Source organism: Myxine glutinosa, chromosome 4 (genome assembly GCF_964187855.1).
Source record: "Myxine glutinosa chromosome 4, kmMyxGlut1.1, whole genome shotgun sequence".
In the NCBI taxonomy this organism is placed as follows: Eukaryota; Metazoa; Chordata; class Myxini; order Myxiniformes; family Myxinidae; genus Myxine; species Myxine glutinosa.
In genome coordinates this window covers 15,543,649-15,570,227 of record NC_136264.1, presented here as the reverse complement: position 1 = coordinate 15,570,227, position 26,579 = coordinate 15,543,649, and the positions used below count along the sequence as shown (strand labels likewise).

Here is a 26,579-nt window from a genome sequence, read left to right as displayed (position 1 = left end):
CCCCTCCCCTTCAAATCTCCCCACCCTCATTGCTTCTCAATTTCCCCCCTCTCACTCCCCCTCCTCAAAGCGTCCTCCCCGCTTCTTCCCCCTTCAAACTCTCACCTCCATCTCCCCCAACCTTCTGCCTCACTCTTCCCCCTCCTCAAATAACACCTCATTGTGGCTCACCCAATCACCATCAAACCTTTTGTCCGCCCCATCCTTCCCTTTCTCCGAGCTATTCTGAAATCTCTGACACACCTTCAACAGCTCTCCCTATCTCTTCCACCTCTTCCACATCTTACCCTACCCCTCCTCCCCCCTGTTCTGTATCTGATGCTCCCCCTTCCTCTTCATTAACGGTATGGACCTCAAACATCCGGGGCCTTCGTTCAAACTTAACTGATCTCTCCATACAGGTTGCTTCTGTCAAACCAGACGTGATCTGCTTAACAGAAACTTTCCTCCTTTATGATGTCTCTGATTCCATAGTATCTCTCCCGGGCTACTCCCTCCTCCGGTATGATAGACCTGAGCCTCGTCCTGGAGGCGGGGTTGCTATCTTTATCAAAAACTCTCTTCCTCACTCGCCCTGCACTGCACTCTCTCCACCTTACCCCCAGGAATACCTCTGGCTACGGCTTCCCCTTCGCTCCCACCTCTTGTTCATATGTGTGTTGTACCGTCCACCAAACAGTGATGACTGCATCTACATCTCGCTGTCTGATGATATGGACCAACTTCTATCTACTCATCCCAACTCTCTCTTCCTCATATGTGGTGATTTCAATTGTCACCATGCCAGTTGGCTGGGTGTGGGTACCTCTCTCACCAGCCATGGCTCTTCAGCAAAGGACTTCTGCGACTCACTGGGACTGACACAATCTGTCAATTTCCCGACCCGGATCTCAGTCAACGGAACATCTTCTCTTCTGGACTTGGTTATGACTAACTTCCTTGAAAATGTCTGCTGCTCTTCTTCTGCTCCGATCGGATCATCTGATCATGTCCTTGTTAAAGTGGACATCTCTCTGACCATCCTCAGGGAGCCTGCTCAGCGTCGACGAGTCTGGCATTTCAGTCAGGCCAACTGGCACCGTCTTCAAGCAGCCATCAATCATCTGGACTGGTCTCCCATCTCTACCACCTGACATCAACTCATCCTGGGAATTCTTCCAAAGTAAATTGCTCTCTCTCATGCACAGATTTATCCCATCTCGTCTTCAGTTGTCATACCCTTCCTCCCGTCCATGGTACACGGAATCTTGTGGTGAGGCTGTTGCCCAGAAACAACTTGCCTTCGTCTCCTGGAAAGCAAATCCAACGGAAGGAAATCTCATTTCCTTTCACAAAGCCCGAAACAAGTGTGTGTCCACCCTCAGGAGAGCCAGGAAACAATATCTCTCCGTTCTCAAGACCGAACTCTCTTATCTGTCTCCCTCTTCCAAATCCTGGTGGCGTCTGGTCAAATCCGTTTCTGGTGTTTGTTCCCCCTCCATCCCCTCCCTTACCTCAAACGGCTACACAGCTGACTCCGCACGTGAAAAAGCTGAATGCCTCAACTCTGTGTTTGCCTCTAAATCTTGTGTCCCAAACCCATCCCTCTCTGTACCCACCATACCCAGTCGTACCCTGCTGCTCCTGGACTCCGTGTCCTTTCCTCCTGACAAGGTGGAAAAATTTCTGTCAACCCTCGACTCTGATTCTGCAACTGGACCCGACGGCATCAGCCCACGGGTCCTAAAATCCTGCTCTGCTGCTCTATCTCACCCTCTCTCTGTTCTCTTCACCCTCTCTTTTGCTCAAGGTCAACTGCCATCTGCTTGGAAATCAGCCAACATCACCGCTTTGCACAAAAAAGGTGCAAAAACAGATCCTAGCAACTACAGACCAATCAGCCTTCTCCCAATTATCAGCAAAGTCATGGAATCCATCATTGCTTCGGATATGAAATCTTTCCTCTTCTCCAATGGCTTGATCTCTGATCATCAATTTGGTTTCAGACCAGGTCACTCTACTCTGGACATGCTGCTTCTGCTGTCTCAACAATGGATGGAGGTCCTCAATGCCAAACAGGAAATTAGAGCTGTCTCCCTCGACATATCACGTGCCTTCGACACGGTCTGGCACCCCGCTCTGCTCACCAAACTCTCCTCCTTTGGTATCCATGGAAATCTCCACGCATGGCTGGCGGACTTCCTCTCTAGTCGTCGTCAACGTGTGGCCCTGAATGGGTTTCTCTCATCTCCTCTTCCTGTTCAGGCTGGAGTTCCCCAAGGCAGTGTTCTGGGCCCCGTGCTTTTTCTGGTCTTCATCAATGATCTCTCTGACTCTCTCGAAAATCCTCTCTATCTCTTTGCTGATGACTCCACTCTCTGCCGCTCCATTCCTCTTCCCTCAGATCGGCAGTCTGCTGCCTCCTCACTCTCTGAAGACCTGGACAAAATCACAGACTGGTCAAACAAGTGGAACATGTCTTTCAATCCTGACAAATCTCACACTCTTACTCTGTCTCTCCGAAAAGATCGACTGGACAACCCTCCCATCTACTTTCTCAACAATCCTCTCCAAGAAGTTCTGTCGCTCAAGATTTTGGGTCTCACTATCTGCCATGATCTTTCTTGGGAAAACCACATTTCCAAGCTGGCCTCCAAAGCCAGTCGCCGACTGGGCATCCTCCGTCGTGCGAAGTCCTTCCTCGGCACACCTGAGCTCCTCACCACATACAAGGCTTTCATCCGCAGCTCAATGGAATACTGTTCTCCCCTATGGGCCGGTGCTCCTGCCTCACACCTAGCTCGGCTTCACGCTGTTGAAACCAAAGCTTTCAGAATTATTGGAATCTCCCGCGATGAAGCTATCTCTGAGGGCCTTTCACTCACTCACCGCAGGCAGGTAGGTGGTCTTTCTGTCTTCTACCGACTCCTCTCCGGCCTTGCACCCCCAGCTCTCTCTGTGCTCTGTCCCCCAAATATTCCTACAGGTCGCACAAGATCTGCCAGCAACCCTCTGATGGTTAAACTGCCGAAATCTCGGCTCTCTGCTCACCTTCACTCTTTCATTCCTCTTTTCTCCCGCCTCTGGAGCAAACTCCCTCACTCCCTTCAATCCCACTCCTCCCTCCAGGTCTTTAAAACAGCTGTTCACCACCATCTCTTATCTTCCCCCATCCAAAACCTTGATCTTTTCTACCCCCGCTAATTCACCCCAGATCCACCTTGTTTGAAATTCCAACTTCTTTCCTGGAAGTCCTGGCAGTGTCCATATGTTTTATACCTCTCCCACCGCCCCCTTCCCATGCCCCCCCCCCCAAAGCCCTCGCCCTCTCTCAGATCTCTCGATGTCTCCATGTCTCTCGGTCCCTGCTCTCAAATGTTGTGTTTGTGTCCTTCCCCCTCTCTCCCCATCTTGTCTACCGCTCCCGATGTTATATGTTTTATGTGTCGGTTTGTCTTTCTGTGTGACTAATGTTCGCTCTTTCACGAGCCTCGATCTTGTATACAAAAAAAAAAAAAAAAAAAAAAATCTGATCATGTGCTTGTTAAAGTGGACATCTCTCTGACCATTCTCAGGGAGCCTGCTCAGCGTCGACGAGTCTGGCATTTCACTGAGGCCAACTGGCATGGTCTTCAAGCAGCCATCAATCATCTGGACTGGTCTCCCATCTCTACCACCTCTGACATCAACTCATCCTGGGAATTCTTCCAAAGTAAATTGCTCTCTCTCTTGCACAGATTTATCCCATCTCGTCTTCAGTTGTCATACCGTTCCTCCCGTCCATGGTACATGGAATCTTGTGGTGAGGCTGTTGCCCAGAAACAACTTGCTTTCGTCTCCTGGAAAGCAAATCCAATGGAACGAAATCTCATTTCCTTTCACAAAGCCCGAAACAAGTGTGTGTCCACCCTCAGGAGAGCCAGGAAACAATATCTCTCCGTTCTCAAGCCTGAACTCTCTTATCTGTCTCCCTCTTCCAAATCCTGGTGGCATCTGGTCAAATCTGTTTCTGGTGTTTGTTCCCCCTCCAACCCCTCCCTTACCTCAAACGGCTACACAGCTGACTCCGCACGTGAAAAAGCTGAATGGCTCAACTCTGTGTTTGCCTCTAAATCTTGTGTCCCAAACCCATCCCTCTCTGTACCCAACGTACCCAGTCGTACCCAGCTGCTCCTGGACTCCGTGTCCTTTCCTCCTGACAAGGTGGAAAAGTTTCTGTCAACCCTCGACTCTGATTCTGCAACTGGACCTGAGGACATCAGCCCACGGGTCCTAAAATCCTGTTCTTCTGCTCTTTCACTCCCTCTCTCTGTTCTCTTCACCCTCTCTTTTGCTCAAGGTCAACTGCCATCTGCTTGGAAATCAGCCAACATCACCGCTTTACACAAAAAGGTGCAAAAACAGATCCTAGCAACTACAGACCAATCAGCCTTCTCCCAATTATCAGCAAAGTCATGGAATCCATCATTGCTTCGGATATGAAATCTTTCCTCTTCTCCAATGGCTTGATCTCTGATCATCAATTTGGTTTCAGACCAGGTCACTCTACTCTGGACATGCTGCTTCTGCTGTCTCAACAATGGATGGAGGTCCTCAATGCCAAACAGGAAATTAGAGCTGTCTCCCTCGACATATCACGTGCCTTCGATATGGTCTGGCACCCCGCTCTGCTCACCAAACTCTCCTCCTTTGGTATCCATGGAAATCTCCATGCATGGCTGGCGGACTTCCTCTCTGGTCGTCGTCAACGTGTGGCCCTGAATGGGTTTCTCTCATCTCCTCTTCCTGTTCAGGCTGGAGTTCCCCAAGGCAATGTTCTGGGCCCTGTACTTTTTCTGGTCTTCATCAGTGATCTCTCTGACTCTCTTGAAAATCCTCTCTATCTCTTTGCTGATGACCACTCTCTGCCGCTCCATTCCTCATCCCTCAGATCGGCAGTCTGCAGCCTCCTCACTCTCTGCAGACGTGGACAAAATCACAGACTGGGCAAACAAGTGGAACATGTCTTTCAATCCTGACAAATATCACACTCTTGAGATGTCTCTCCGAAAAGACCGACTGGAAAACCCTCCCATCTATTTTCTGAATAATCCTCTCCAAGAAGTTCTGTCACTCAAGCTTTTGGGTCTCACTATCTGCCATGATCTTTCCTGGGAAAACCACATTTCCAAGCTGGCCTCCAAAGCCAGTCACCGACTGGGAATCCTCCGTCGTGCGAAGTCCTTCCTTGGCACACTAGAGCTCCTCACCACATGCAAGGCTTTCATCCGCAGCTCAATGGAGTACTGCTCTCCCCTCTGGGCTGGTGCTCCTGCCTCACACCTAGCTCGTCTTCACGCTGTTGAAACCAAAGCGTTCAGAATCATTGGAATCTCCCGCGATGACGCTATCTCCGAGGGCCTTTCACTTACTCACCGCAGGCCGGTTGCTGGTCTTTCCGTCTTCTGCCAACTCCTCTCCGGCCTTGCTCCCCCAGCTCTCTCTGGGCTCTGTCCCCCAAATATTCCTACAGGTCGCACAAGATCTGCCTGCAACCCTCTTATAGTTAAACTGCCAAAATCAAGACTCTCTGCTCACCTTCACTCCTTCATTCCTCTTTTCTCCTGCCTCTGGAACAAACTCCCTCACTCTCTTCAATCCCACTCCTCCCTCCAGGTCTTTAAAATGGCTGTTCACCACCATCTCTTATCTTCCCCAATCCAAAACCTTGATCTTTTCTTCCCCCGCTAATTTCACCCCAAATCCACTTTTTTGAGGTGCCGACTTCTTTCCTGGGAGTCCTTGGTGTCCTTGCGTTTTATACCTATCCTGCCTCCCCCCAGGCCCTCTCCCTCCCTCACATCTCCCGATGTCCCTGCTCTCAAATGTTGTGGTTGTGTGCTTCCTCCCCTTCTCTCCCCATCTTGTCGACCGCTCCCCTTTTTATATACTTTGTTTGCTTGTTTGTTTGATTTGTTTGTTTGATAAATGTTAGCTCTTTCACGAGCCTCGACTCTGTATACAAAAAAAAGAAGAAAAAAAGTCACATTCTAGGGCAAAGTGAGTTAGAACCAGGAACTCCATCTACAGTATGGTAACGATCCATGTCTAATATTTTTGCATAGTGGTAGTTTGTGACTTCAGTACTTCTTCCACTTGGCTCTTCATGCTGCACAGGTCTGGTTGCTTATAAGTATGGCTGCAAGAGGAGACCCCCCTCCAAAGCACGTATGGTCGCCCATGCTCATCATCATATGTTATGACCTTCTCAGTCATCAGATCTGAAACTAATCAAGCATTTATGGGATATTCGGAAGACAGCGTTCTCCACCTCCATCAAACAGGTGTGAGTTGATCGATGTTCTTGTGGAAGTAGGGTGCTGCATCCTTCCTGCAGAATTGCAGACGATGGTGGACTCTATGCCACGGCACATACAGGCCATACTGGCCGCACGTGATGGCCCAGCGCCCTATTAAGCGACTTCACATTGGTGTTTCCATTTTTGTCCACGAGCTCTATGTTGACGGTGTGATGCCCAAAGTCATTGAGTGGTTACAATGAACAGAAAGCAATTGACAGCCTCGCGATTTGCAAATCCACCCCGCAAGTGCAACGCATTAAAAATCTCTGAAGCACAAGGTGTGGCAAATGTGAAGCGCAATAAAAGGTCAAATTATGCCCATGCACTTACCGCTGCACCTCAGCTTGCATCCTTGCATTTTCATTGCTCAATTCCATCTGGGTGGAAGCCTGCTGCTGGAGCTGCTCGTTCAATGCTGAGACGTTGTGCTTCAGTTGATCGACGATATTGCGAAATTCCTCCTTGCTTCGTGCTAGCTCATTTCTACTTTCCACCAACTGTAGGGTAAGGGAGAATAGAATTTCATTGCCTTCCAATGTGTAAGTAGGGCTCCAGGTAGGCATCTATGCACCCTGGCCCAGAGGAATAGTATCCATCGTCAATTGAAACCCTTGAGCTTCAACAGAGATGAATGAGAGCAGAGTAACCATATATGCATCACATTAGGTTTGAGTGACAATAACCACCTGCATAAGGTATTTGTACATTGAGGGTCGATTTGCATCGAGACAGATTTGAATTGGAGGTGGCAAGGAAGTGGATGAGGTTGGATATGGTGGAACGGAGAAAACCAATGGAGACATTTGTACATGAAAAAGACAAAGAATACACCACAAGTCTATTCTCAATTAAATATATATAAACATATTGTGACGTGATACGAGACATCGGTGTACTTCTTTACGTGCATCTCCAACACAGGAAATGGATTACGATTATGAACCCATCGACACAGGAAATGAGGTCCAAGCATCTTGAGCTGTGTCGAGAGAAGTGAACTCCAATCAAACTGACCCTCACACGATGCAAGCAGACGAGACTGCTGGCCTAATGCCCCTTTCTCAAGTACGACCTGTTCCATAATTGTGGCCCTACTGGCCCACACGAGATGTCAGGCTTGGCAGAAGCCAATGTGTTGGGTAATCATCCTAAAACTGGGCCGAGCAGAGGCAAGTAACAAATGGAATGAAACATGCACACAAATAATGAGAATGTAAAATGGGAATGCTGTGCGCTGAACAAACTTGATAGCTGAGGCTTTCAGCATTCTGCTGGGCACTCGCCCTCTCCGTCTGCAGCTGCTCTCTCTGGCTCCGCTGTTTAACTTCCATCACCTCAACATTAGCTTCCGACATGGCCAACTTCTTCAGGGCATCTGCCATGTCTTGTTTTAGTTGTCGCATTTTGTCCTGTGCAGTAGTTGAATAATCATTACTCATGCACTAATTATAGCCATCGCACATCTCATCCCGTATCCCTTTATCCCCCCCCCCCCCCCCCCTTCTTACAAAACATGCACGCTCCACACCCATACTACTAACCATGGCTGCCACGTGACTCCACACCTCTACTATAAATGGCCACGGCACGACTTTACTCCCCAACTACAAATAGCCATGGCACAATCCCACTCCTCTCCAAATCATGCCAGCCGCACAACTCCACTCCTCTCGTACAAATGTCTGCGGCACGACTCCACCCTCCTACTAACCTTGGCAACAGAACGACTCCCCTCCCCTACTAATCATGACAGCCACACCACTGCACTCACCCACAAACCACGCCCATCACATGGCACCACTCTACTCTATATTGATTTTACATGAAATGGAGCAAGTGCCATGCAATTACCGCTGTCTTCTCCTGGTCTTCCTCATATTTCTGAACAATTGTTTCCAGGCCTTCACATTTGCGCACAGTTTCTTTGTTTCTCTCTTCCAAAAGCTGCACTTGCTGGGTTCTTTCTCCTTGTAACCTTGATAAAGCGTCCTTGAAGTTCGTCTGAATATCAATGAGTGCTTTTTCCTTCTGAGTATCTTTGACATTAGCGTCCTCCAACTGCTGCCTGAGATACGCATTGTCACACTGTGCCTGAATCAATCTGTCCTTCATTACCTCCTCTCGAGCAAGCAGCCTGCCATCCATTTCTTTCTGGTTTTGGAGCTGCCGATTTAGCTTCTGGAGCTGCAAGCTCGTTTTCTGCAGCTCCTTCTCAGAGTTTTCACGCAGCAAACTTTGTTCTGGAAGTCGTAGACTTGCTTCATGAAGATCCCTCTTCTGTCCTTCCAGTTGTTTCAGCTCCATCAAGAGGCCACCAATGCGATCCTCTGCCTCGGCCAGATTTTTCTCTAGTCGTTGCTTCTGGTGTTCAATGTCCTGATGATCTCGCTGCTGCAAGGTGTTCGACTCCACATCCTTGCGACGCTCCTTTTCCAGCTCATTCGCAACCGATTCGAGCCGAGTTTCTGTCGACTTCAATTGAATATCGGAATGTTTCCGGCCCTTCTGTTCTTGAAGCAATGCTGCTTTTAAAGAACCGATCTCGAGCGTTGCTTCAGCGAGCTTCTCATCACACAAATGTGTATGTTTTTCATGGGTTTCCAGCTTTTCCCTCAAAATGTCATTTTCAACGCCTAAACTCTCTTCCACCTCAATCCTCTCCAGCAGCTGTGTTTTGATGCTAAATACTTCAGCCTCGAGTTGAACATCACTTGCCAATCCCAGGCCTGTGTTGAGATCTTCTGCCTCCTATATGGAGACAAGAGCAGACATATGTATTTCAACAAGATTCTTGAAAGAAAAATTTAAAAAACAGAATTTTCAAGTGAAAATCAAGGCATAAAAACATTGAGGCTGAGAAACTGAGTCTCCAGGGTTGCTAGCTCAACCATACGATGCAACAGCAATTTCCTTGAGCAGGAAGAACAAAAGTGTTCGCAAAAGGCCACATGGTATTGCAATACCCACCGACATACAGGCCTTGGCATTCCTTCTTTTCTCAAGCTCCAAGAGCTTTTGCAACTCTTCTTCCCGTGCCAACCACGTGTTTTGCTCCAGCAGAAAATGCTGCTTCCTCTCATCCCTTTGCTTTTCAAGCTGTTCGGTCACAATCAATTTGGATATTAGAGGGGAAGAGGATTAGGGTAGTGCATTTGTTTTAAAGGATAAAAACAAAACTATTCCTTGTGCGAAGTATGAGTCTCAACCAAAGCGTTTGGAGGAATCACAAATGTAAGGCAAAATAAGGCTTAAAAAGTTTCCACGCATGAGACAAAGATGGACAGCTGAAGAACAGAACAATTTCGCCATGTGTAGTGCAGCGCAATTACAGTGTCATGTTCTTGTCATAACAAGTCACCGGTTCGGAGAAGAGATAGAAAATGAGAGAATTTTTCATGCACTGTTGCAGTCGCCAGACCGTTCCGGTTTCCCGTTGGAATCCAGTAAGTGGTTTTGGTAGTAGAGGCTCGTGCATTTTTGGTGGAACAAGTGCTTCACATTTGTTACGGGGTCCTCCCCTATCCTCTGGTCTCGGTAAACCTCCGAAACCCGAGGAAGTCCCCGGCAGAAAGATGTGTTGTCCTTGGTTGAAAACAAGCCAATCAATAACGAGTCCACACCAAGGGTTACGAACAAACCACAATATATTATAAATCCCACACAAGAATCACGACCCAATTAGTACAGCACTTCCAAATATAATTCCTATCTACAGGTGGCGCCACCTTATCGAGGCCCTTAACCCCCAAAACTCACGGCCCTTTCCCCAATGTCTCTGTACTCCTCCAAGGCGGCGTCGTTTCGCTCCAGCGATCGTGGAATCAATTTCCGATTCAAATCCTTGGAAGCGGAGACGATCGAACCAACCCGCAGATCACGTGGTCCAATCCCCAGCACGATGGCGGTAGAATGGGAAACCTCCCAAAGACGATTTCTGGCACGTACACGGTTGCGGTTCAATCCACGAGTCTCCTCAATAACCCTCCAAAAGCCACTGTCTTGTACAGCCGTCTCCGGCAAATCACCGGAGAATAACGCCCGGCCGACGCGACACAAAAACCTGGTCACTGCCGGTTGAGCGCGTGGCGAAGATGGCGGACGGCTTTCTCTCGCACCCGGGTTTGGAGATGAGGATACTCGGCAACCTCAACAAGGATACCCAACGACGCAGGCTCTGCAGCAATCCGGCGATCTCCTATCGCGCGGACTTCTTTTCAAGGGGGCAGAGTTCCCTTGTCCGGTACGTTTGACTGCTCGGTCCGGAGCTGCTCTTCTCCCTCAATCCCTATCTCTTCCGGGTCATGATCCGATTTCCGGCCACATTTTATCAGGAGCGCTTTTAACCCTTTTAACCACAACAAGCATCATCTGGAATCAACCATGAACAAGAACCACCATAATTAGGGCCGGTATCCGCAACACATTGCAGTCGAGTATAGTGAGAAGGTGAAATGGAAATTTGCGGAAGCGTTTCCCGATACTGTTGTGCTAAATCGCAACGCAGTTGGACGCAGTGGCAGTTAATTAATAAATTCCATAAAACTGGATCAGCGGCAGACGTGCTGACATCAGGCAGGACAGCAGTGTTAACGGAGGGGACAGCTGATTGGGTGTTGCAAAGCCTCAAAAAATCCGTTTGCAGATCATCACAGCAGACAGATTTCAGACTTATGATCACAGCAGACACTTATGACGGTGCACGCAATGCTCTACAGAAGCACTTGTACCTGCATCCCGACAGGATTTGTTCAGCTAGGTGTATGCTGTACAGGGATTTTTTTTAGTCCGTTCCCCGTGCAGCGGGAGACGGGGTTTTGCAATCACTTCTGTGTATCTATGTGTCTGTACGGGCCGTAACCTTTTTATCATTTGAGCTTTTGTCATCAAAATTTCAGTCAAGGTTGAGAGAATATGGAGAAGACAAATAAATAATTTGGTCCAAAGGTCACAGGTCTGTGTCACCTAAAATCATCAATTTTCATCGAATTAACATGAAATTTTAAGGATTTGCACACTGGGTTACTGAATTGGTTCACCAATCAAAAGCTAGAAGTCGATTGTTTTTAAAGAACAAAAGATCAAAGGTCAAGGTTGCATAAAACCACCAATTTTCATCCAATTGACTTGAAATTTGAAGAGGGTTTGCATGTTGGATTACTGAAGCCTATTCCTTTTGAGGTAAAAAGGTCATGGTCACCTAAAAGTCAGTTTTTTTGTTGTTGTTTTTTCGCTGTTTTAATCATGTTTGGCATATGGAAGAAGACTGTATACAAAGCGGACGTGGACGGGCTTTGCATTTTCAGATGTTTCGAGTAAATCATCGTTTTGCTCAACATTTGTTTCAACTTAAAGCTCGTTCACACTCAGGTGCCAAGGGTATAAGTGCACAGGACCTTTTAAAATCACCCTGTATAATGCAAACCCCATCAACCGCCATACCTGCTTGACATTTCCGAGGAGAATGTTTATTTCCAGCTGCTGTTTCTCTATTTCCAGGTGAAGATTTTGTTCACGCCGAAGCACCTGCTGCAGATACCCTTCTCGTTCTTGCAGCTGTTCCTGGTCGTGCTTGTACAGATCGTCAACGGCCTTCCGCCTTTCCCCCTCCTGCTCTGTGGTGAACCTGCATAACGCGCGAGGTGCACAGTTTCCCTTTCTCGTACATTCGATCAGAACAATTCCAAGTCATGAAAGATAAATGGCCATAACTATTGAGAAAAAAGGTTTTTCACTATTCACTTCATTCAGCATCTGCCTTATCTTGAGCGTCACAGCGGATGCTTCAGGACCTTGCGCATTCGAGCTGCGTTTCCAACTTTGCAATGTTCATCTTCAATTCCACATGCTTCTCCTGGAGATTGTCTAGCTCTTGTTGCAGATCGTTTCTCTTGCTCTCCATCTTCCTGAGCTGATCCTTCAGTCGTTGCGAGTTGCTGTATTCTCTCTGCAGCGTGCTGCGGGATTCCAACAACTCAGTTTGCAGTCGTACCAGTCTGCTCAAATCTGCAACCGAAAAAGCAGACCAATGCATGACAGACTCCATCTATATGAGCTCACATATTTAGAGTTGAACATGGTGGCTGGCATCTGCAATCTAATTTCCGAAAGACTTGGCTTAAGTGAGCAAAAGGAAAGGATATTTCAGCAAAATCAATTCATCAAAATAAAGAAAAAAAGACGAAAGAAATATCGAGGAACTTGTGCATGTGAAAGTTGGAGTAAGATGGCAAAGTCGTCAAACGAAAGTTCTGTCGGTATTCATCACTCATTTTTGACTCTCTTGTCGTCGCAACATCTAAAGGCAGCTCGAGAACGAAACGCACTGCTAAAGCTCAAGTAAGCACTAAGTTTGCAGCAACAGTACAAATCCATCCTTGACTGCTTAAAGCTACATTTTATCGAGATTTATCATCACACGAAGAGGGGGAAATCACAGCTCTTCAATCATGAAAGAAAAGCCGGTTCCAGTTGCCTGCCATTGCACTGTACGGGTAAAACAAAAAAATCCAATGATCAGCATCGTGAAATCAGGTTCACCTGCACGCTCACAAGAGCTGTAAGCAGATGGCTCGGTACATATGGCTTCCTCTTCTTCAAGATCGGACCAAATGTTGAGATTTTCCACCACCTCCGTATTGATCTACAACACAAACGAATAACAGCATCGATCCAAAGCCAGCATGCCAAACATGTTGAGCATTGCATCCTTATGGACAATTAGTGGAGAAGTCCATTATACATAAATACCACTGTATAGCGATATGCTTGAGGTATGAAGTACCCACTGCATGCACCAGCACGTTATTGTTTTGTATTGGTTTTGATGTAAACCGATCAAGCATCCAAAACTGAACCCAGAGAAGACCGTGCAAAGAAGAGTGTGGTGACACAATGATGTCTTCCAATCAAGGTGTGTGTGTTTATCATTGTGTGTGTGTGTATCATTGTGTGTGTGTGTGTATCAGTGTGTGTGTGTGTGTGTGTGTGTGTGTGTGTGTGTCAATGTATATGTGTGTCAGTGTGTGTGTGTGTGTGTGTATCAGTGAGTGTGTTTGTATCACTGTGTGTGTGTCAGTGTGTGTGTCAGTGTGTGTGCGTGTCAGTGTGCGTGTGTGTGTCAGTATGTGTGCGTGTCAGTGTGTGTGTGCGTGTCAGTGTGCGAGTGTATGTCGGTGTGTGTGTGTGTCAGTGTGTGTGTGTCAGTGTGTGTGTGTGTCAGTGTGTGTGTGTGTATATCAGTGTGGGCATACATCAGTGTGGGCATGTGTGTGTGTATGTGTGTGCAGTATCAGTGTGTGTGTGTGTGCAGTATCAGTGTGTGTGTGTATGTGTGTATCAGTGTGTGTGTCAGTGTGTGTGTGTATCAGTGTGTCAGTGTGTGTGTGTGTGTGTGTATATGTGTATGTATCAGTGTGTGTGTGTATGCGTGTATGTATCAGTGTGTGTGTGTGTGTGTATATATATATATATATATATATATATATATATATTGATACGGTTTTGAGATTTGTAAATATGACATCATTAAAGGTTAATGGTTTGCCCTCCATAGTTAGTCCACAAGCAACACGTAGGCCCACTTAGAGTATTAGTTATGTCATCGTATATATATATATTTTATTTTTTTGAATACCTAATTGAGGCTCGTGAAAGAGCTAACATTTACTTCACAAACAAATCAACCAGACAAACAAAATATATAAAAAGAGGGAGCGGAAGACAAGATGGGGAGAGAAGGGGAAGCGCACAAACACATGAGAGCACACAACATTTGAGATCAGGGAGATGTGTGGGAGGGAGAGGGCTTGGGGGGAGGAGGCGTGGGAAGGGTGGGGGTGGGGGGGTGGGAGAAGTATAAAACACAAGGACACCAAGGACTTCCAGGACAGAAGTTGGTATTTCAAAAAAGTGGAATTGGGGTGAAATTAGCGGGGGTAGAAAAGATCAAGGTTTTGGATGGGGGAAGATAGATGGTGGTGAACAGCTGTTTTAAAGACCTGGAGGGTGGAGTGGGATTGAAGAGAGTGAGGGAGTTTGTTCCAGAGGCGGGAAAAAAGAGGAAGGAAGGAGTGAAGGTGAGCAGAGAGTCTTGATTTTGGCAGTTTAACCATAAGAGGGTTGCAGGCAGATCTTCTGCGACCTGTAGGAATATTTGTGGGACAGAGCCCAGAGCGAGCTGGGGGAGGGGGGCAAGGCCAGAGAGGAGTCGGTAGAAGACGGAAAGACCACCAACCTGTCTGTGGTGAGTGAGTGAGAGGCCCTTGGAGTTAGCTTCATCGCGGGAGATTCCAATGATTCTGAATGCTTTGGTTTCAACAGCGTGAAGACGAGCTAGGTGTGAGGCAGGAGCACCAGCCCAGAGGGGAGAGCAGTATTCCATTGAGCTGCGGATGAAAGCCTTGTATGTGGTGAGGAGCTCAGGTGTGCCAAGGAAGGACTTCGCACGATCGGAGGATGCCCAGTCGGTGACCATTACGGAACCGCGGGCCCTGGCCAGGGAGGCGGACAAGTACTTCGCAGCCCACGACGCGCAGCCGGCATATAGCACGGCCGTCGTGGGTCCCGGCGCCGCGCACGGCGTGGGTGGTTCGGATCCTTCCGAGCACAGCGTAGGTTTGGCGGATCGCTGCGTGGCATGGCGTTCGGATCCTCCCGAATACGGCGTAGGTTTGGCGGATCGCCGCGTGGCATGGCGTTCGGTTCCTTCCGAGCGTGGCGTAGGTTTGGCGGATCCGTGCGTGGCCGCCGCCACACCCCGCCCACCACCGTCGTCGCAACCGGTGCGGCGACCACCACCGGGCCAGACCTGGTGCCGTTTCCATGCCAGGTTCGGCCACAAGGCCAGGTCCTGTCGCCCGCCTTGTACTTTTGGCAGGTCGGGAAACGACCAGGCCGGCGCTCGCTTCCTGCCATGAGCGTCGGCCATACTGGCAGCCTGTTGTTCATCACGGACACCTTATCCGGGCGCCTTTACCTGTGCGACACGGGAGCGCAGGTGAGTGTCGTTCCCGCCGGTACGTCCGACAAGCAGTCCGCGGGCCGGGGCCCCGCGCTGCTTGCCGCCAATGGTACGTCCATTCGCACGTACGGAAAACGCTGCCTTTCTCTGCGGTTCGGAGGGCAGGTTTTCCGATGGTCGTTTGTCACTGCCGACGTGCCTATGGCACTGCTCGGCGCGGACTTCCTGTGTGCCAATGGTCTACTGGTGGACGTCAAGCACAGAAGCCTTGTCCAGGCTGAGACGTTCAGCTCGCTCGCTTGAGCGCTGCCCGCCTCGTTGAGCAGCTCCCGGAGCGGCTCATCGAGCGGCTCGCCGAGCGGCTTGCTGAGCGGTTCGGTTCCGGCCAGGTTCATCTGTACGCTTCCGGCAGCGAACGAATTCACCCGCCTCCTCGCGGGTTTCCCGGCCATCACACGGCCCACCTTCTCGGCGGGGGCCGTCAAGCACGGGGTGGAACACCACATCCCCACCGCCAGGCCACCGGTCTACGCCCGGGCACACCGCCTCGAGCTGACGAAGCTCGCCGTAGCTAAAGCGGAGTTCGCTACGCTGGAGCGGCTCGGCATCATGCGGTGCTCCGAGAGTGCTTGGGCGTCGCCGCTTCACATCGTGCCAAAGCCCGGCCGGGGATGGCGACCGTGCGGGGACTACCGGCACCTCAACGACGCCATCACCCCCGACCGCTACCCCGTCCCCCACATCCAGGACTTCTCCGCCCGGTTGGCGGGCATGTCCTTCTTTCCGAAGGTGGACCTCATACGCGGCTACCATCAGTTCCCCGTCAGGCCGGAGGACATCCCGAAGACGGCGGTCATCACGCCGTTCGGCCTTTTCGAATTTCTTTGGATGCCCTTCGGTTTGAAGAATGCGGCTCAGGCGTTCCAGCGCCTAATGGACAGCGTCTTGCGCGACTTGGATTTCGTCTACGTGTACCTGGACGACATCCTCGTCGCCAGCGCGTCCCGCGAAGAGCACCTACACCATCTCCGCACGCTCTTCGAACGTCTGGGCCAGCATGGCCTCATCGTGAACCCCGCCAAGTGCCGGTTCGGTGTCGCCGACATCGACTTTTTGGGGCACCGCGTCACCAGGCATGGGGCCGTCCCCCTACCGGCCAAGGTGGAGGCGGTGAAGGGGTTTCCGCGCCCCCGCACGATCAGGTGGCTCCAGGAGTTCCTGGGCATGGTAAACCTTTACCATCAGTTCCTGCCCCGCATCACCCAGCTCCTGCGCCCCTTGCACGAGGCCCTCCGGGGCAAGCCGGGCAAAGGTGACGTTACCTGGACCGAGCAGATGGACGTGGCGTTCGCGGGCGCGAAGCTCGCCATGGCTAACGCCACCATGCTCGCGCACCCGGCGCCCGATGCACCGATCGCCCTCACCACCGACGCCTCGGACTACGCGGTGGGCGCGGTGCACGAGCAACGGGTGCGTGGTGCCTGGCAGCCGTTGGCGTTCTTCAGCCGGCAGCTTCGCCCGCCCAAACGCCGCTATAGTACCTTCGACCGCAAGTTGCTCGGGCTTCACCTGGCGGTCAGGCACTTCCGCCATCTGCTCGAGGGCCATGCGTTCACGGCCTTCGTCGACCACAAGCCACTGGTTTTCGCGATGGGCAAGGTCACCGATCCGTGGTCGGCCCGGCAGCAGCGTCACCTCTCGGCCGTGTCCGAGTACACGACGGACATCCGGCACGTCGCGTGGAAGGACAACCCGGTGGCGGATTGCCTTTCCCGGTTCGTTGCCCACGCAGTCCACCTTGGCATCGACTATGCCCGGATGGCAGCGGACCAGGCCGCCGACCCCGGCATCCAGGCCTTGCGGACCGCCGTCATGGGCCTCCGCGTCACAGAGGTGCCGTTCGACGGTGCGGCCCTCTTGTGCGACGTCTCCCTCGGGCGGCCTCGCCCCATCGTGCCCGCGGGCTGGCAGCGCCAGGTTTTTGACGCCATCCACGACCTGTCCCACCCCAGCACGAAGGCCTCCCAGAGGTTGGTCGCCGACAAGTTTGTCTGGCATGGCCTCCGGAAGACTGTCCGCGGCTGGACCAGGACGTGCCTCGCATGCCAGCGCGTGAAGGTGCACCGGCACACCCAGACCCCATTGGCCCCGTTTACGGTGCCGGCACATCGGTTCGACCACGTGCACGTGGACCTGGTGGGACCTCTGCCCCCCTCGCGGGGCTTCACCCACGTGCTCACCATGGTGGACCGCACCACCCGGTGGCCGGAGGCCGTGCCTTTGGTGGCGACGACGGCGGCAGACATCGCGCAGGCGTTCATCGCCACCTGGGTCGCCCGGTTCGGCGCCCCCTCGGACATCTCGTCCGACCGCGGCCCCCAGTTCACCTCGGAGCTCTGGGGGGCGGTCGCGCGGGGGCTCGGGGTCCAGCTGCACTGAACCACGGCCTACCACCCCCAGGCCAACGGCCTGTGCGAGCGGTTCCACCGCTCGTTGAAGGCCGCGCTCCGGGCCACCCTCCGCGACGGCGGCTGGGTCGACCGGCTCCCCTCGGTCCTGCTGGGCCTCCGGACGGCGCCCAAGGACGACCTGCGCACATCCGCGGCGGAGTTGGTCTTCGGACAACCGCTGCGGTGCCGGGCGAGTTCCTCCCCGACCCCACGGCACCATGGTCCGCGGCGCAGGAGCGCTCCGCGCTGCAGGAGACCGCCCGGAGGTTCGCCCCGGTGCCGACGGTGCACCACGGGCACCCGCCTACGCACGTCTTCGTCCGGCACGACGCCCACCGGACACCACTGCTGCCCCCGTACGACGGGCCTTTCCGCATGCTGGAGACCGGGGTGAAACATTTCACCTTGGACATCGGCGGCACTCCCGACCGCGTCTCAGTGGATCGCCTCAAGCCGGCCCACCTCGACGTGGACCACCCACCGCCGGTGGCTCGGCACCCGCGTCGGGGCCACCCCCCTGCGGGCGGACCCCCGGCACCGCCCAGGCCCGCCGGCATGCCAACCCCCGGTCCTGCACCATCCCGGTGCAACCGGAGGCATCCCTGCACCCCGGACGCCGCCAGTCGCCAGAGGGCGCTTTGGCCGGGTCATCCGGTTGCCCCGCAAACTGGCCCTCCAGGTGCGTGGGAATTCTGGGGGGGCGCGTGTGGCGGACACGAAAGCTCACTGGCGTGAGGGCATCATTCCACGCACCAAGTGGGCGGCGGCCACGCCCGAGGGGTAGGCGTGGCCGCGGGATATACACCGGGTGCGCAGCCCGGAGCGCGCCAGTGCGGATGAGTGAGCAATGAATAAAGAGCTCGATGATAACCAAAGCGTTGTGGCCTACCTTTGTTCAACATGTGTGCTCCCGCACCACAGTACCGTATTTTCCGGTGTATCAACCGTGGTTTTTTACCGACGGGAAAACCCTAAAAAAAGGGGGTGCGGTTGATACACAGTAACAGAACAAATTTGTGCATTGAAAAACTGTCATATCAACGGGACGTAATCTTTATATTACTTTGGGGTTGCGGGGATACAATGATGAATGATCGTCAATTACGTTACTAAGGTAGGGTCAACGCCGATTACTGCTGCCAGTCAAAATACAAGAAAGTTTGAAGTTTGTAATATTTGATTTTTCTATGCGTGTTTGTGAAAATGTGTACTTTCACTAGTCCTCTTTGAATGACAGGTCACATAGTGAATAGAGTGTGCTAAATAAAGACAGGATTAAGTCACAAAACAGGTGGCTCGGAGGGTGTTCAAAAACGAATTAGAGCCTTTTACGCTCAGCTATATTCGGGTAAGAGCACAGATGCAGGTGCAGGTGGCACTTTGTGGAGTAGTCTTCTTGAAGCCTCTGTAGAAGACCGGGAGCAGCTGGAGAGTCCCCTATCTCTGGAAGAATTGAAAACCACCCTGCACAGCCTATCAAGAGATAAATCCCCTGGCATGGATGGCTTATTATGTGAATTCTATACAAAAGTATGGGACTTGGTTGGACCTGATTACCTAAGCGTAGCTCAGGAAGCATGTGATACAGGTATAATGCCCCTTTCTTGGCGTCGAGCGATTCTGGTCTTGATTCCCAAGGAGGGTGACTTGAGAAAATTGAAGAACTCCCGCCCTGTGTCTCTGCTGTGTGTGGATTATAAGGTCATGGCTAAAATGTTGTCACTCCGTCTCGGACCAGTCCTGACAAAATTAGTCAGCCCGGACCAATCTTATGCCATTCCAGGCAGGACAATACATGACAACATATCCCTTGTCAGAGACCTGATACAGTATGCGGACATCACTCGGACTCAAGTCGGATTTCTTTCCTTGGATCAGGAGAAAGCCTTTGACCAGATGAACCATGATTATCTCTTTGAAACCTTGCTAACTTTTGGGTTGGGGAGGAGATTTGTAGGCATGATTCAGACGTTGTACATGTCGGCAGAATGCCGAGTTAAAGACAACGGTTACTTGATCGCGCCCTTTCCATTTGCGAGAGGAATAAGACAAGGATGTCCCCTGTCCGGCCAATTATATTCCCTATGTATTGAACCCTTCCTTTGTTTGATGAGAAGAAGGCTAACTGGCATTGTGGTGCCACACAATACGGTCAACCTCAATCTTTCTGCATATGCAGATGATGTTCTCATGTTTGCCAGTAATGCAAGGGATATGCAAGTAGTTTATGATTGTCAGCAGGTCTATTCAGCAGCATCGTCTGCTACAATCAATTGGAGGAAAAGCTCTGGGCTTCTAATTGGACAAATGCAGATAAAGGAGTTACCAACACCTTTTCAGAAATTGACCTGGAGTCGCAATGAGCTCAAATATTTGGGGGTGCACTTGTCCACTTCCCATGGGTACTCACCACTCATTAACAGGAACACCTTAGGGGACAAGATCGAAGCAAAGTTGAGAGACTGGAGTGGACGACTAAACGTCCTATCACTGAGGGGAAAAACACTCCTTATTAAACAGTGTATAATTCCGAAGTTAGTATTCAGGCTCTCTTGCATAAGCACTCCAGAGGAGTTTCTGGTTAAGATGCAGAGGAAGTTATTGGACTACTTTTGGAGTGGTAAACACTGGGTTTCCTTGGGCATTCTGAGCTTGCCTTTGGCAGAAGGTGGACAGTCTTTTCCCTGCCTTTGAAGCCACTACCACGCATCCAGGCTGAAGACCATACAACGTTACCTTCACGTGAACCCTGCACCACAATGGTGCTCACTGGCATCATACTTCTTCAGCAAAGTGCTCAATCTTGGGTACAAAAGGAATCTGTTTGTCATTACATCTCGGAGCCTGTCTCGTGCTACATTGCCTCTTTTTTATCAATAAATGCTGAAGGCTTGGAATGTAGTCGACATACAAAGAACAGTTCCTTATCCAGGCAAGGACCTGTGAGAAGAACCGCTCATTCTCAACCCTCTTCTCCAGGGCCCATTCTGGCTTCTTTTTCAGTAAGAAGGAACCTCTTAGCTGGTAGCATATCCACAGTGGGAGACCTTCTGAACGATGGGAAGAGAAGGCTTAGCTTACCCAAGGAACTCGCAGTGGAAATGAGCCGAAGGACAATCAGGATCCCCTCCAGGTTGCTTGAAGAGGTTAAAAGCTCATTGCCTCCCGATTGTCTGGAATATCTAGAGAATCCCAAAGAGGGTGATGGAATTGGACAGATGCCCATCGGTAACTCCATGGATTTTAAAATCAGACCATGATGTTGCGAGCTCTCTCAGCCAATAACTGCAAACAATATGAGTAAGACCCCTGACACAGTGGAAATGTCGTTCTGTGGGCTATCAAGGAAAAATATATACCTGCTAGTGATCCACTCGCTCCATTATATAGCTCTTGCAACCCAACTGGATACTCTCTGGCGTGAGATTCTTCCACTTCCTTCGACTGTTCATCCATGTTGGGATTCACTCTATCTCTACCCAACGCCAAGAATGATGGCAGACTTAAGTTGGAGGTGGCTACATGGTGCACTGAGCTCTGGATCTATGATGCGCCATTTCACTAACTTCCCAGAGGAATGCTGCTTTTGTAGTGAAAGGGAAACTATATTTCACATATACCTACAATGCCACCGTCTTGAACCAGTTTTCTTACTGATGAAAAATCTTCTCTTGCGCTTCTGGCTTCACTTCTCTCCAACACTTTTTATCATCGGGCACCCGGTAAAGAAACGAAGCAAGTCACGAGATCACCTTGCTACCTTTATTTTAGCCTGTGGGAAAATGGCAATATATAAAACCAGGAAGGCAAAAATTGAGAGAAATGTGGTGGAACATAGTTCTGTATGTCTGAAGGGCTTAATACGCTCACGCATTATTTCGGAGTACAAGGTGGCAGAATATAGTAACACTGTTCAAAAGTTTAAGGAAACCTGGACTATAAATGATGCACTTTGTAGGTTTTCCCTGCAAGATATTTGCTCTTATTTGTATAAATGTGTTATTTGGTGTTTTTTTATTTGGTGTTCTTTGGCGTTCTTTTTTTGGTGTTCTTTGGTGTTCTTTTACCTTCCCCTTAGCTGTCTTGGTAGTGCTTTCTCTTCAAAATGCTCTACCTTGTCTACTGTAGTTCAAACCATGGACTTGCAGAGATGAGGAATTGAGCGACATTAAACTGGGAACATATGTTTGCCTGAGCTTGCATGAGCTCTGAACGCAAATCTCTGTAACCTTTCCAACAAAAGCACTACTACTACTCCTACTACTATTACTACTACTACTACTACTACTACTACTACTACTACTACTACTACTACTACTACTACTACTACTACTACGACTACTTATACAGCGATATGCTAAAGATACTGATGATTTTTAGTTTCAGTAATCTTTTAACATAAAAATATGATAAATCCAAACGATATACCAGATATTGAGCCTCTTGAATTGCCTGATTCTCCATATGATAAATTAGAGAATTGTCTGGCTTGTGATAGAGTGGGATTAAATACAGAGTCAAAAGCCCATAAACAATGTTTATTCTGTGATTATCTTTGAATTAATAATGATGAAAAATATATAAATTAATACAACTATTTTAAAATGACACCAAAAATGAATTACTTCACAAGATTAATAAGAGAAATGAATGTTAAGTATGCTGATGATAATACACCATTTCTTACAAGGGAAGAGACTATTTGTGTTGAGGAAATGTATGGGGGTTTAATAATATTTGCTATTCACGATTGTCATTTTCAGGGAAATATCAACACAAGATATTGCATAAATAAAATATTTGGGCAAATATAATATCCTATTTGGGAAAATAAGATAAAATTTAACAACCATAAAAATCTTCCAAATTCATTGAGATGTCTAATAGTTGGTTCAAGTGGTTGTGGAAAAGCCTGTTTGCTTTTAAAGATGCTCCTTACCCCCAAATTTTTAGATTATGATAATTTACTAATTTTCACAAAGTCAAGTTTTCAACCCGAGTATCAACTTATATCACAAGGTTTTAATGCGGGTCTTCAAAAAGAAGATATAATCGGTTTATTTAAACTTCAAAACAAACTAAATTATTACAACATTGAGGATATAATACAACTATTTTGTGATACACAGAAATCAAAACCAAAACCCATAACTTGTATTCTCAGTGATAATACGGATGATATACCTTCACCCCAAGATTTAGATAAATCAAAAAAGAACCTCGTTATCTTTGACGATTGTGTTAATGAGAGAAACCAAACGGTTATTGATAGCTACTATACAAGAGGGAGACATTCTTCTTATAATTGTATTTATCTCAGTCAATCATACTCTCAACTCCCGCGTCGCTCAATAAGAAACAATGGCAATACTTTTATTTTGTTCAAGTTAAATTCAAAAGATATAAGTAATTTTTGGAGAGACAATTGCTCGACGTGATGTAGTAAAAAAGAATTTGAGGAGAATATGAAACACGATTGGAAAATATAAATATATTGTTGTGAAACAAGATAAGATACTAACTGATATTTTTTTATTTTATAAATAATTACAAACATAAATGACAACTGTTATTATTAATCTTGTGGGTAAATCTGCTTCAGGAAAAAAACTTTCATAAATCTAGACTCTTGAATAGTAAAAATGAAGATTGTAAGTTTTTTTTAAAGAAACCCTATGATTCGTATTGTATCTACAACAACCAGAGCAATGTGACCAGGAGAGGTAGAAGGTGAAATTTATTACTACATTTCAATGGAGGAACATATGCGATTGAGGAACGAAGGCCAAATATTTGAGGTCTCTCTTGGCACGACAAAATATTCACATTGTAAGAGTGAGTTAAAGAAACTAAAATCTGGTGGTCTTGGGATTTTAGAAACGAATCCAGAAGGAATGAGACAAATTATGAAACCTCTGAGTGATAATCGAGTTAAGATTTTATCATTTGGTTTTGATGTTGATGAAGAAACTCAACACCAACATATGGAAAGCAGAGATACGAGTATTCGTGAAGAAGAAATTACAACTCGTATTAATGCCAATAAAGAATTTGATGAAATATTTAAAGAAAATGATTTATTTGAACACATCTACTTTCATGATAAGGAAAAGGAAAAAAATTGATTGACCTTTACAATTCAGTAAATGATATTTTTAAATAAATAAATGAATGTGCAAGAAAGAGCAAGAAGATTTAAGGCACATCAGGAATTCGTTTCAAAAGTTGTTAAACAACAGGAAGAGATAAAGAAGAAACGGAGACAGAAACTAACTTGTGAAGAAGCCTTTGAAAGAAAACAAGATAAAAATTTTAAACCACTTTTAAAAACTTCTCAACCCTCTACAATTCCCGTGATATAATATACTCCGAAAAAGCTTCAAATGCTCGAAGATTTTAGTCAAATGACAGAGCAAGAACTTGGAGAATTAGAATATGATGATGAAGGATTATTCCGGCAACTTGAGGAGACAAATCAACCCCCCAATTTTATTGTTAAGGCTATTTCAAATAACGAATATTGAACGGATACAAAAACCATAGTGGGTCTCATACCAACAGAAGAAACAGCAGTGTTTCATCTTGTGAAAGAAAAGGTATTGATACATAATGATGAATTGATGTTATTGAGTTCTGCTCAACCCCTGTTAAATTAACCTCTAGATTAATGTTTCTTCCAACAAAAGAAGGAAAACAAGTAATAGGCTTAATTCACGTTATTTTAATGAACCATTGAATATGAAAAATGAAGTTGATAGACTATATATTGATAAACTAAACTCACTTGATTATGGAGTTTATGTTGCTGGTAAAACAAAGAAGAATGAAAAGGAGAAACATATTATTGATGCTTTAAGTAAGCTTGGTTCAGGTGTTAGTTTTCTTCCAAATGACCCATCACAATTGGTAAATGGATTGTTATTGTTGTTAGGTAGTAAGAAGGCTGGAAACAACAATCTTACTATAATTCACCAAATGTCCGTCCGTCTGTCAGTCCGTCTGTCTGTCTGTCCATCTGTCTGTCCATCTGTCTGTCCGTCTGTCTGTCTGTCCATCTGTCTGTCCATCTGTCTGTCCATCTGTCTGTCTGTCTGTCTGTCCGTCTGTCCGTCTGTCCGTCTGTCCGTCTGTCCGTCTGTCTGTCCGTCTGTCTGTCTGTCTGTCTGTCCGTCTGTCTGTCTGTCCGTCTGTCTGTCCGTCTGTCCGTCTGTCCGTCTGTCCGTCTGTCCGTCCGTGTCTGTCCGTCCGTCCATCCATTCAAAGGTACCGCAAAAATGGCTGAACCGATCGCAACGATATTTTGGGTGGGTAATCCTGGGATCTCCTGGAGTAAAATAGGGTATATTGTTTTTCCAATTTCAGCTTTGGCCTCCAGCAATTTCAGATTTGGACTTCCGCATAACTTTATTTTCCTGGGTGCCGCACAAACGGCTGCACCGATCAGACTCGGTGACCTCGGACAAAGACCTTTTATAAGGACATGGGTTGAATCCCTGCTTGAGAGAATGCCAACCCCCTCCCCGCCATCACGGTCGTCTCTCCAACTCACAATCCCATGAGATATGCGGAAAGGACGACCCAAAACCAATTATCTTCTTTTTGATTCGTATATAAATATCATTAAAAGTAAATAATGACCTCGGCCAAAGTTCAAACGACGTGAGTTTATTCTCTACATGAGAGAATTCCACATAGCTATTTGGGCGGTGTATACGCTAACAGATTGCTGTCTCCATCGATCTTGCCAAGGCCTTAACACCTATCGGCTCAAAATCCTTTTAACTGTTCACTTGGTAGATTTTACAATGAAGGAAATATGAACAATGTTGTTAAAAGTATATTTTGTGATTAATTGGACTTATGTTGTTTGGAATTTAAAAAGAGATATCGAGTTCAAGTAAATGACGACATGCCGCGATGGTTTCTACTTTCTGAACGTGAACTTCGCGGATCGCCATATGCCGTCATGGATGCCATGGATGGGAGGAAGGGTAAAACAACTGAAGACGAGATGGGATAAATCTGTGCATGACAGAGAGCAGTTTGCTCTGGAAGAATTCCCAGGAAGAATTGATGTCAGAAGCAGTAGAGATGGGAGACCAGACCAGATGATTGATGGGTTCTTGCAGACCGTGCCAGTCGGCCTGAGTGAAATGCCAGACTCGTCGACGCTGAAGAGGCTCTCTGAGAATGGCCAGAGAGATGTCCACTTTCACAAGCACATGATCAGAAGAACCGATAGGAGCAGAAGAAGAGCAGCAGACATTTGCAGGGAAGTTTCTCATAACCAAGTCTAGAAGATAAGATACTCCATTGACTGAGATCCGGGTTGGGAAATTGACAGATTGTGTCAGTCCCAATGAGTCGCAGAAGTCCTTTGCTGAAGTGCCATGGCTGGTGAGAGAGGAACCCACACCCAGCCAGCTGGCATGATGACAGTTGAAGTCACCACATATGAGGAAGACAGAGTTTGGATGAGTTGATAGAGGTTGGTCCATGTTGTCAGACAGCGAAATGTAAATGGAGTCATCACTGTTTGGAGGACGGTACAGAACACATATGAACAAGAGGTGGGAGCGGAGAGGAAGCTGTAGCCAGAGGTACTCCTGGGGGTGGGGTGGAGAGAGGGCAATGCAAGTGGAGTGAGGAAGAGAGTTTTTGATAAAGATAGCAACCCCACCACCAGGACGAGGCTCAGGTCTATCATACCGGAGGAGGGAGTAACCAGGAAGATATATTGAGGAATCAGAGACATCTTGAAGGAGGAAAGTTTGTTTAGCAGATCAAGTCTGGATTGTCAGAAGCAACCTGAATGGAGAGATCAACCAGGTTTGAGCGAAGGCCTCGGAT

At 48.2% G+C, this 26,579-nt stretch overlaps 1 protein-coding gene across 7 annotated transcripts in view; it reads right to left on the bottom strand.

Moving 5' to 3' along the window:
* The window catches only part of LOC137424467 (ankyrin repeat domain-containing protein 26), a 53,015-nt gene that overhangs the window by 23,611 nt on the left and 2,825 nt on the right, over positions 1-26,579 (bottom strand). For 3 of the 7 annotated variants that reach the window (XR_013623026.1, XM_078775492.1, XM_078775491.1), the window contains exons 2-7: positions 12,110-12,323; positions 11,760-11,943; positions 9,288-9,416; positions 8,172-9,068; positions 7,565-7,729; positions 6,651-6,817 (exon numbers count right to left, since the gene is read on the bottom strand). Coding sequence is in view for 6 of the 7 variants with exons in the window: in XM_078775492.1 (XP_078631618.1) it covers positions 6,651-6,817; positions 7,565-7,729; positions 8,172-9,068; positions 9,288-9,416; positions 11,760-11,943; positions 12,110-12,323 (1,756 nt within the window). In the remaining variant the exon portion in view is untranslated. Of the gene's footprint in view, positions 1-6,650; positions 6,818-7,564; positions 7,730-8,171; positions 9,069-9,287; positions 9,417-9,678; positions 9,903-11,759; positions 11,944-12,059; positions 12,324-12,857; positions 12,961-26,579 lie in introns of those variants that run through there. The other 4 variants (XM_078775493.1, XM_078775495.1, XM_078775496.1 and 1 more) reach the window with 4 other exon arrangements.